The 12295-nt window shown below is 35.3% G+C and overlaps 1 protein-coding gene and 1 non-coding gene across 8 annotated transcripts in view; both read left to right on the plus strand.

Annotated features, from left to right (window-relative positions):
• The window catches only part of Atm (ATM serine/threonine kinase), a 115720-nt gene that overhangs the window by 24472 nt on the left and 78953 nt on the right, over positions 1-12295 (plus strand). For 5 of the 7 annotated variants that reach the window (XM_063255702.1, XM_063255698.1, XM_063255699.1 and 2 more), the window contains 7 exons: positions 509-672; positions 1891-2060; positions 5187-5558; positions 6131-6325; positions 8128-8223; positions 9411-9633; positions 11693-11818. In XM_063255702.1, the coding sequence (XP_063111772.1) occupies positions 509-672; positions 1891-2060; positions 5187-5558; positions 6131-6325; positions 8128-8223; positions 9411-9633; positions 11693-11818 (1346 nt within the window). The other 2 variants (XM_063255700.1, XM_063255701.1) reach the window with 2 other exon arrangements.
• On the plus strand, positions 6503-6633 carry LOC111754472 (small nucleolar RNA SNORA2/SNORA34 family). Its single transcript, XR_002789149.1, has one exon. It is a non-coding gene; the product is annotated as a small nucleolar RNA SNORA2/SNORA34 family (small nucleolar RNA).

The following is a 12295-nucleotide window of genomic DNA, read 5'->3' on the forward strand; positions in this document are numbered from 1 at the left end:
AAGTTTACAGCAGAGGAAGACAGCAAAAGGCAACAAGAGCCAAAAAGGGGAGAGGTAACAAACCTCTTTCCTCCCTGTATGTAAGCAGGCTACCTGCGCCGGGGCGGCTGTAGGACTCATACCTTCTCCCTGTCTCTGTCTGTCTGGCTGGCTCTCTCTGCTCTCTCTGTCTCTCTGGCACTGGCTCAGGATGTTTACAAAGTGAGGACCCTGCCCCCCTGCTGAGTCCCTTAGTTAAACTTCTGAATTTCTCAAATTGGCACAATGAATCAACCAGTACAACATCTCAAATGATAAAGGCCTAGCCAGGGATGTAGAGCTGCTGAGTTACTTAGTTAAGCTTCTAATCCTTGCAAGTTAACATGAAGTATCAAACATTACAGTATTGAATACGAGGTTAGAACAAAATGTCTAATGTTGATGTACCTTCAGGCCAAATAACTGTATGGACTGGCAATACAAATGGAATACGTGTATAAATTACATTTCAAGTTTTCTTTGATTATAGGTGCTTATAAATCCAAAAAATGGCAAAGTATCTTATATAATCTGTATGATCTGCTAGTGAATGAGATATGTCATATAGGAAGTAGAGGAAAATACTCTGCAGGATTTCGTAACACTGCTTTCAAAGAAAATTTGATTGAATTGATGGCAGATATTTGTCACCAGGTATAGTTGATATCACATCTAATTTTCCTTTGCTGGGCTTTAAAAATCTAGGTTATTAAAAACTTAAAAATTACTCTCTAGATATATTGTTCCTTTCAAAATCTACTTCTTTGGAATTGTTCTTTTAAAACTTTAAAAAGCTTTTTTAAAACTTTTAAAAAGGTACAAAAACTTCTGTACATAGTGACTAATGAAAGCTAGTAATGAATTTTTTCTTTCTTAAAAGATTGTTCATAGGAAATAAGATGATTCAAACTTATGATGTTTTGCTTTATTTTGTCTTTTTGAGGCAGGGTCTTGCCATGCAGTTTTCGCTGGCCTTGAGCTCACTTTGTAGCTCAGGCTGGTCACAAACTTACAACACTCCTTCTGCCTCAACCTCCCGAGGGCTGGGATTACAGGTGTGCGCCACCATACCCAGCTTCTAATGGGTTTTTTAAACTGAATTATAATTCACTTAGAATAAAATTCACACACTTTTAAAGTGTGCAACTAACTTATTTTTAGTGTTTTTACTATGTTGTAAAACCATCGCCACTCTCTAATTTCAGCAAAGTTTTTATCCTCCCCAAAAGAAACCTCATCCCTATTAGCATTCAGTCTCTGTTTTCCATATTTCACACAGCCTCTGACATCCAATCACTAATCTATTTATAGTCTCTATGGATTTACCTGTTTTGAATTTCATTGACATGCTATCATATGAAATACGCTCTTTTGCATCTGGTTTCCTTTATTTGGTATAATGTTGTACCATGAATCAGTTTATAATTCCTTTTGTGACTGAATGCTATTTAATTTTATGGATATACTACTTTTTTCTTACCCATTCATCAGGTGATAGCCTAATGTTTCTTAAGTAAAACTTTTTCCCCAGGAATTTGGGTAACATCATTGTGGTAATTTCTTTTTGTCAAATATGTTATCAATAGTAAATTTAAATTTTAATCCCTGTCAATGTTGATTAGTGCTTTACTTTCAGATTTTTTTGGTGCTTTCATTTAATAACCCTAGGAAATAAAACATTATTTGATAATATTTGCTTTCTGAGAATGTCATTGTCATTCAAAATATTTGTTTCCTATGATGTTACCTTATTTTAATATTTTTAAACATACTGCTCTTGCTTAATGAGTTTGCTCCATTTTCATTTGAGTTTTCTTAATGAACCATCAGGAAAGAGTAGCAGTTACTAGCACAGATTTGTTTGTTTCACAGATTTTTGATGAAGATACCAGATCATTGGAGATTTCTCAGTCTTGTACTACTGCACAAAGAGAATCTAATGATTATAGCGTAGCTTGCAAAAGAAGGAAAATTGAAGTAGGCTGGGAAGTAATAAAAGATCATCTTCAGAAGCCACAGAATGATTTCGATCTTATGCTTTGGTAAAATGTTATTTGTCATGTTAACCTCATCTTCTTTTTTTCCTCAGAAAACCTTCAGCAGAGTAATTTCATCTCATTAACCATATAATTTATCTCCTGGGTGCCAAGTCATTTATCTACTTCCAAACTAATTACTAGCAAAAGGAAATGTGATTGTGAGTTGTAAAGGAAATGTATATTATTTTGATACAGTTTGCTTAAACTTGTTTATTTAACATAGTTGAGCATACCCATTTTAGAATTTTAATTTTATCTATTCAGTTAAGAGTTATTTATTGAACATCTGTTGTGTACCATGTATTAGGGTTGTGGAAATGAATAATAAGGTTAATGTCTTTGAGTAACACATGTGCTAGAGATTTCACAACTATTTAGTCATTTGACTGAATTAATGTCAGTGAAAACCAGAATTTTTTCAGTTTAGTTTTTATTCGTGTCTGAAGTACATGATTACATTCCTTTTGAGGAACTAGTCCATGTACATAATACATCTTACTTCTTTTTTTTCCATTACCTTTCCCTCTTCCTCCTCCCTCTCTCTACATCTGTTGGTCCCCTTCCCATTTGCGAAAGATCTATTTGTCTACTTATTATCTGTCTTTTATCTGGTTCTTTATGTTTTGGATTTCTCACCTAAGAGAATGTATATGATATTTAACCTTGTATGTCACTTAACGTTATGGTGTACAGGTGCTTTATTTTTCTTTTCCTTTTTTTTTATTGGTACTGGGGATTGAACTCACGACTATGCACTTGCAAGGCAGGTGCTTATGCTGCTGAGCTAAATCCCTGGCAGGTGCATTATTTTTTTACAACTGGTTGAAATTTACCCTTCTTTATGATAGAGTGTATAAATGCCACTTCTGCTTTACCCATTCATCTGTGATGGACACACACATTTCTGAGATTTAGCTGTTATGAATTGTGCTGTCATAAATGTACATATACCACTGTGAAATGATACCTTTAACTCTTCGAGGAAGATATTTAGGAGGGGAATAGCTGATTTGAATGGAACTTCTATTTTTAGCTCTTTGAGGAATCACCATACTGATTTCCATAATGGTTATAGAGTTGACATTCCCACCAATGATGTAAAAAAGTTCCTTTTTCCCCCACAGCCTCTCCAGCATTTGTTACTACAGTATTTGGTTGCTTTCTCTCTTATTCTTTGGCAGGCTCTATTTAATTCAGGCTATCCTTGAACTCACTGTGTAGTCCAGGCTGGCCTCAAACTTGCATCAGTCCTCGTGCCTTGGCCTCCTGAGTGGTGGGATTACAGGCGTGTGCACCACACTTGGCTAGGATTTGATTTCTTGATAATGACCATTCTTTCAGGTTAAAGGTGGTGGCTAAGTGGTGTTTTAATTTTCACCTAATGACCAGAAATATTGAACATTTTTTTCATGTATGGATTGGCCATTTGTACTGTACTTCTGTAAAGTATGTGTTCATTTCACTTTTCCATTTTTTGATTGGGTCCTTAGTTTGTTAGGAGTCTAATTTTTTTAATTCTATGTTTTCGATACCAGTCCTCTCAGGAATAATCAGCAAAACTTTTCCCCTTCTGACCATTGTCTCTTCATAGTGTTTATTTTTTTGCTGTGAAGAAGCTTTGAAAATTTGATATCCCATTTGTTAATTCTTGATGCTATTTCTTATGTAATTGGCATTGTGTTCATAAAGTACTTGCCTACACCTGGTGTCATGGTTTATGTCTGTGGTCCCCAGGCCTCATGAGTTTGTATTGTGCATTTGTGATTGGTTCATTGTCTAGTGCTTGGATTGATGGTGTCAGTGCTACACCCACATAGGGGTGGAGCCAGAATATGATGTAATGGCAGGAAGGAGGTGTGTCTTTCTCTTTGCCGGTTCCTGCTTGCTATTTGCAGCTGCCATGAACTGCAGCCCAGCCATGCCCGCCTGCCTTGGAGCCAACTGAGTGTGGACTGAAACCTCCAAAAACTGTAAGAAATAAACCTTTCCTTTCCCAACTTGAGCTTCAGGTATTTTGTCTCAGCGTTGAGTAAAAAGTAACTAAGACACCTGTCTTCAAGAGTTTTTCTATTTTTGTCTTTCAGCAGATTAGATTGGATATGGTGGTGCACACTTACACTCTCAGAGTATGTCACTTTCATGTTGCTGGGACAAAATACCCAATATTCAAAACTTGAAGGAGGAGAGGTTTATTTTGGCTCAAGGTTTTTGTTGATTCAGTCTGTGGTTGGCTGGCTCCAAGATAGAAAACGCATCAGAAGAATATAGCACAGGAAAGCTGCTCAACTCCTAATGGCCTTGAAGCAGTAAGAAAGGAGGGGTAGAGCTGGGAACAAGAACATGCCCTTCTAGATCACAGCCTTATGACCCATTTTCAAACAGGCCCTATATCCTAGAAGCACACTTGGGTACGAGCTCATCGGTACGTTAATCTACTGATAAGTCTAGTGTACTGAAGATCCAGTCACTTAGAAGATCCAGTCACTTAAAAGCATGACATACTTGGGGAACCTTTTAGATCTAATCATGACATCTAGCTGCTTGAGAGGCAAAGACAAGAATATTGCAAGTTTGAAGCTAGCCTGGGCAAATTTAATGAGACCTTGTCTTTAAAAAATTGTAATTCAAGGGCTACTTAAGGGTAGAACACTTATGCAGCATGTGCAATTGCTTGGATTTAGTCCGTAGTACTGAAAAAAGAATAAAAAGTACCCAAACAGAAATAAGCAAAGTAAATCAGAATGTTTCTAATTCGGTTATTTGTTTAAGGGAAATTAAATTACATACTCAGCCAGAAAGTTATCAATCTTCTTGTTGTTTTAAGAAGTAGGACCTAATAAATACCAAACATTTTCTTTTTCTAATTTTTATTTCTTTATTTATTTATTGAGACAGGGTCTTGCTGTGTAGCCCAGGCTGGCTTCAGACTCAGCAATCCTCCTGCTTCAGCTTCCCGAGTGCTGGGATGACAAGAATGTGCCACCAACACCTGGCTTAACCGTTTTATTTTGAGACCTATATAAAAATGATGGTTCTCTAATTAAAATGTTGTAGGGTATCATGTTTATATATTTTCTTTAGCTTTAAGAAATTGAAAATTTTTCAAATTAATCATTCTCTTTCTTTTAGGCTGCAGATTATAACCCAGTTAATATCAAAGTATCCTGCAAGTTTACCTAATGATGAGCTTTGTCCATTGCTGATGATACTATACCAGCTTCTGTCTCAGCAGCGAAGAGGCGAACGCACACCGTATGTGTTGCAGTGCCTTACAGAAATTGCACTATGTCAAGGCAAGAAAACAGACATAGAAAGCTCTCAAAAGTCAGATTTGTTGAAACTCTGGATTAAAATTTGGTTTGTTACATTTCGTGGTATAAATTCCATACAAATACAAACTGAAAACTTTGCTTTGTTTGGAGCCATTATTCAAGGTAGCTTACTTGAGATTGATAGAGAATTCTGGAAGTTGTTTACCGGGTCAACCTGCAGACCTTCAAGGTAAGTTAAATATTCATTGTATCACATTCAACACAGACACACTGTAATGCACTAATCTGATTAGCTTCATAGTTTATTATTTTAGTTAAAAATTGTTGAATTCAGTTCTACTTCAGGTACATTTGTTGTTTGACTATGAAGACTTAATACCTTTATAAATACGAATTCAGTTTCAAATATGAAGAGATTACAAAGGTCAATTTTAAAGAGTTTTTTAAAAGAAAAGAACTTAAGTTTTCTTTATCTCTTAATTTACAAGTATTTCTTCAGTATTTGTAAGCCTTATTGTTTTTAGTACTGTCTACTCTTACTGTAAGACTTCTAAATGAAAGTGTCCTCAAATAAACGAGGTTTTTGCAACTTTTATTCACTAACTGTATATACTTGCCTTATTCCTGTCACTGTCCTGAGCATTGCAGACACAGTGTTAAATAAAACAGACCCTCTGGGAGTTTGCTCTTTTTTTTTTTTAATATGTTGGTACTGGGGACTTCACTTATGGCCTGTAGCATGACCTCACGCTTGCCAGGCTCAGAACTCACTTTTAACAGTTGTGTTTTGTTTCTTTGTAGTCCTGCAGTATGCTGTTTGACTTTGGCTCTGACCATCTGTGTAATTCCAGAAACATTAAAAACAGAAACAGAGCAAAATGTATGTGAAGTAAATAGAAGTTTTTCTTTAAAAGAATCAATAATGAGATGGCTTTTATTCCATCAGTCAGAGGATGACATAGAAGACAATAAAGAGCTTCCCCCAATTCTTCAGAGGTAATTTAATTAACATAGCTTACTTTGTTTTATAAAGCATTCTCCACTTGTGTGATATCAGATGGTTTTATTTTTTAATGATAATGCAAGATTTTTCAGAGTTAGTTGGAAGATTGTTTTGTTTTCCAGTACTCTGTCTTCATGGCTGGATATTTTTTGACATAAAAAGATAGTCCAGTGGCCAATGAATCAAGGTCAACAGTTTGTTGTAGCTGCTGATTTCAAACAGGAGCCTAAAGAGAAGTCTTTCTAGGGTCTGTTGGCTGTGTCAGAACTTTGTTAATGTCAATTCATTAGAAATAGCATGGAGCCCAAGTTGAACCTGGAGAAGAAGCCAGACCCTGAGGATCTGCAGCCATGGGGCACATCAGTGAACTGCTCCCCTGCACCTCCACTACTCCAGGGACCCTGGACTGAGGAGCCGTATTTGGAGGAATCCAGGTGCCAGCCCAGTCACCTTCACCAAGGGGCTGCAGCTAATGCAATACCTGGGATTCCTGGGAAATACCTGGGATGCAGCAATGGGCTGATTTGGAGGAACACAGGAAAATGTCAAGACAAAGGAAGAAATATGGTCTCAGACCTCTAGCCCACGGAGAACAAGCTCAGAAGACAAAGACATAGTAGAAATTAAGAGGTCACACACCTGAAATTTCAACTTAGTTCTCATATTGTTTGGTTAATTTTACATGCCTAAGTCTGATGGTCTAGACAGTTAAGTTTTTAAGGTAACAAGTTGCATTATGGTAGCCATTATTAATTTCCTATTTTGTTTTGAACTCCTCTATTGTTTTTATTGTTTGTTTGTTTTATTATGTCTAATGATCTGGATAGCTAGTTTGAAAATAGCAAGATGTATTATGGTAACCATTGTTGATTTCCTATCACCTTGTTTTAAAGTCCTATATTGTTTTCATTGTTTTATTTTGTTTGGCTGTATTCTGTTTGGTTTGATTTTAATCTTTTAAAAAGGTCTTATTTTGAGCATATGAGGAATATGTATAAAGTACATATAAATACATGTGTTATTTGTGAAACTTGAAGTGACACATAAATTAGACCTATTTACGGGGCACTGTAGTGTTTTGATGCATATATATCTTGTATAATGTTCAAACCAGGGTAAGCATATTTGTTTCCTTAAACCGTTATCATCTCTTTGTCATAAACATTATTCTTTTTTAAACAGGCATGTAGGGCACCTTACTCTTTATTCTCCTCCATGGTACAATAGAACATCAGAACTTCTTTTTGTATTTAACCATAAATTATTACTGTTAGTAGACTGTCTCAATGTAGATAATTCTTTGAGCATCTGTGTTTCTTTGTGATCATCTGACTCACACTCAGGTGAATCTTTCATCCATTAACTATACTGGGTATCTTCCAGGTGAAATTTTTTAATAAGATTAGAAAACCAAAGAAAGACAAAATAGTGCTTAACTTAGGCCCTAGGATTAGGAACAGAGCAATTCCCGCACTTACCTGTTCTATAGATTGTAATAGAAACAGAATGACTAGAGGGTAGACCTCTGAATCCTGGTGCTTTTGTGTTAATTTCACAAATGACCTATAAAAATTAGACATGATTTTTCTTCTAAGAAGTATTAAAAACACTAACATGATGTGTGTATCATCTTTAAATTCTTCTCTGAGATATTAAGATTCAGTAAAATGAAAGCAGGTTTAATTTAGGGTCCAAATTCCAGAGGTTAAATTTTATATCTAACCATAGGTATTAGAGAATTTTTAAAATGCTTATTCTAAATAAAATTTTTTCTTTTTTTCATTTTTCTCTATAGTAATTTTCCTCATCTCATGTTAGAGAAAATTCTTGTGAGTCTCACTATGAAAAATTGTAAAGCTGCAATGAAGATTTTCCAGAGTGTGCCAGAATGGTATGTTATCTAATAGAGTTCTGTGATGTTTTAAGATAGAGCTTTAATTGCAGATACAATTTTAGTGGGATATTATTTGCATCTTAATAATTATGACTTAAACTGGTTGAGTAAAGAAAAAAATCTCAGCTGTTTGGCAGCAAAAAGAAGTTCAGTTATTTTAATCTATGGTCTATAGTATTAGATCAAGATTACTGTATTTTAATGTGTGTAGTATAACATAATAAGTGTCAGTAGAAAACACCAAATAATTTAATGGGAAATTGAAAACTGATCCGGCCTGCAGATCAATCCGTGGGTCTTGCCTGGAGAGAGAACAGGGATGGGGCCAGGGCAAGAGGAAAGAGAGATGGAGACAAGATGAAAAAAGTTCCAAGCAAGTCTCGTTTATTCAGGAAGTGTACATGGCTTATATAAAGTCCAAGAGAATGTGGTTTTATAGGGTAGGTCAGTTTAGATCTCCTCATATGACATGGACTTATCAGATTAGCAGGAAACCATGCGTAGGCAACTAGCGGAAGCCAAAGTACGTAAGCAGAAGAGGATTATGGGTAATGTAGGCAGACATGAAGATCATGGGAAATGTAGGCGGACGCGGCAGAGGCCCACAGGAGGGCGAGATAAGGTGGCAGCAGTGAGATAGGCCGCTTCCTACAGAGAACATAAGTTTTTATGTAAAATGAGTTCTTAGGTGTGATCCATTTTAATATTTCAAATAAATTTGACCTTTAGCTTTACAACTAACATTAGGGGCAGGGGATATAAATCAGCACCTGCCTGGCAAGCACAAGAGTGTGTTCGATTTCTGGTACCAAAAAAAAAAGATAATTGAAATAAAAATAAATCTAAAAATGTGGTTTTGATCAATTGACTCAGACTTATTTGTAGTCTCTGAAAATGACTCACTGGTATGGATACGCCTCATCTTTCTTACAAGGACATAAGATGAAAAGTTCAACACTGAAGAAAACAAGGGTGTTATTTCTGGGATTGTTATTTTCAATATTTATGTCTGATTTATTTTATTATTTTCTTAATTTGTCCTTAAAATTGTATCTTGCATTTCTTTTGTCTACCTATTAGTAAAATTTGCTGCCGAGTTAATGTTTTCATACATAATATATTGCTAATAATAGTGGAGATAAAGTATGAGATATTTTGATTCTAAAGCTCTCACTCTCTTGAAGTGAATACCACCAAAAAGATAAAGAAGAGCTTCCATTCTCTGAAGTTGAGGAACTGTTTCTTCAGACAACTTTTGACAAGATGGATTTTTTAAGCACTGTGAAAGAATGTACTGTAGAAAAGTATCAGTCCAGTTTTGGCTTTTCTGTCCACCAGAATCTCAAGGGCTCATTGGATCATTATCTTCTGGGATTATCAGAACAACTCCTAAGTAATTCATCTGAGGTAAGATTTCAAAAGACTCGTGTCTTCATTTAATTTCACTTTGGTAAAACTTAGAAAGGATTAACGGCAGGAAAGGCACTGAGAATGGTAGTATTCTTGGTTTTGAAAACAAAATGATAATACTTGGCAACAAGCAGGAAAGTGTTAACATGAAAAAAGAAAAACTGAAGAATAATTTTGAGTGTGTCCCCAATACCAGGAGTTTTGGTAGATTTTATGAAAGAATTCAATTAGTTAGTGGAGAATGGCATAGGTTTGAGCATAGAAATAATATGACAAAATGAACTTCTCAATACAAATTAGAAGGTGTTACAGTAAAAGAAAAAGATGCATTTTAAACAAATCCAGCACAGTTATGTGGCATTTGAAATGGGAAGCGTGAATAAAATATGTAGTTAACTAAGAGTCATCCAGTTATTAGAGGCCATATTGGAATTTCTCATACAGTATATCCTTTGTTCTCGTGAAATCACTAACTAATGTCCTGTTCTCTTGTAAAAACTCCCATTTCATGAGCTAGGAATATAGCTCAGCAGGATAGTGTCTGCCTGGTAAATATGAGGTCGTAAATTCGATCCCTGGTACCAGAAAACAAAAACAAAAACCCAAACATCCTATTACTTTTAATATGTAGTGTCTTTCTATCATTTCTATGTATTCAGATTGTCTACATGTTAAAATACTTACTAAAACCTTTCTTCCATAATGTCAATCATATTTTTCTCCTTTCCAGTTTCATAGTTCTTAATATTGTTTCCTAATGCCATTTATTATCTTCTTTGTACCATGTATATTTATGTATGTTTTGTACACAAGTATCTCTTAATCTATGTCAGAATCTCCTTAAACTACATGTATTTTTTTTTTTTTTTTTTTTTTTTGGTCTTTTTTCCTTTTTATCGGTACTGGGGATTGAACTCACGACTGCCTGCTTGCAAGGCAGGCGCTTACGCCGCTGAGCTAAACCCCCAGCCCCAGTACATGTGTTTTTAATAGTTGTTGTATTCTCCACAATATTTTGTTACACCGTAAATGATAAAATAAAACCTGAAAACTAAGTAAAATCAGTAGTCACAGAAAGTAAGCTAAAGAAACAAGACCTAGTCTTCCCCCTTTTACCATGAATGACTGATATTTTCTGTATTATAATTTATTGACTTTCATTACCAGGTGACTTACTTTTCTTTATTTTCCCCTAGAATGTCATTTTCTACAGTATTGGTTTTTTTGAGATAGGCCCTCACTGTGTGGTTCAGGCTGCATTTGGACTCATAGTGATCCTCTTACCTCAATCTCCCAAGTGCTGTGGGATTACAGGAGTCCAGCGCCATGCCCAGTCTGAAAATCTTGTTTCTGTGTGTAATCTTTGTAGATTCTTGTAAAATTGCCTGAATTTTTCTGATAGTCAGAATTCAAAACAGTGAGTCAGAAGCTCACATATCTTTTTAGTGTTCATAGGGTTATAATTTGTACTTATGGTTCAAGACTTACATTTATTTGCCTGTCGGGCTTATCTTGCATACCTTCTTCAGATTCTTAAGAGCCTCTGCATGTGCCACCTTGCCACTTTACCTGGAGCTAGCTTAGTTGGCTCTTAGAAGATGCTTTTCATTTATTTTTTTTTTGGTACTGGGAACTGAACTCAAGGCCTCATGCTTATCAGGCAGGGTTGTGCCACTCAGCTACATCCCGACTCTTCCATTTTTTTTTTTTTTTGAGAGTCCTAGTTATAACTCTACAGAATGTCTTAGATGTTTTAAGTGATATTCAGAAAATTCCATCTTCAACTCAACTGAACTTCTTTTGTTTCTTAATGTGTACTGTATATAAAACTCATTACAAAAGATGATTTCTGAATACCCAGAAATATTAATAAAACATACATTTGAAAAATTTATAGTTTAAAATTAGCAATTTAGAAACTCTTCTCTGATGTTCATTTCTTTTGATGGGTATTCTTGCTTCTAATTATGTGGGTATAATAATTGAAGAAGCATATAAATAAGAATTACTGCACAAAGAAAAGGTAGAACAATTTGTGTGTGTGTGTTTTTTTAAGGTTACAAATTCAGAAACCCTTGTCCAGTGTTCAGTTCTTTTGGTGGGTGTTCTTGGCTGCTATTGTTATGTGAATATAATAACTGAAGAGGAAGCATATCAATCAGAATTATTCCAGAAAGCAAAGGTAGGACATTTGACTTGTGTTTTTTTTTTAAGATTACAAATTCAACAAAGCTTGTCCACTGTTTGATTCTTTTGGTGGGTGTATTCCGTTGCTATTGTGTGGGTATAACTGAAGAGGAAACATAAATCAGAATTATTCCAGAGAGAAATAATGGTAGGACAATTTGTGTTAATAAAGTTATAGATAAATGTGATAGAAATGTGTGCCTGGGAAATTTGTTATGTGAAACAAAATTTTATGCATGTTGAGCATTCCTAAGTATGAATCTGAAATGCTCAGAAACATGAAACTGTTTGAGTGCCAGGTGATATCTCAGGAAACAGTTATACACTGAACCTCATGTAACAGGTCATACTCAAAATCGAGGCACACAACACATAGATGTACAGTATTACCTTTAGTCTATATGTAGAAGGTATATAAAAAATGAATTGTAGAATTGGTTCCCACCTGTAAGATGTCTCATTATGTATAATG

Source organism: Cavia porcellus, unplaced genomic scaffold, assembly GCF_034190915.1.
Source record: "Cavia porcellus strain 051 isolate PalLab524CR breed Dunkin Hartley unplaced genomic scaffold, mCavPor4.1 scaffold_9, whole genome shotgun sequence".
In the NCBI taxonomy this organism is placed as follows: Eukaryota; Metazoa; Chordata; class Mammalia; order Rodentia; family Caviidae; genus Cavia; species Cavia porcellus.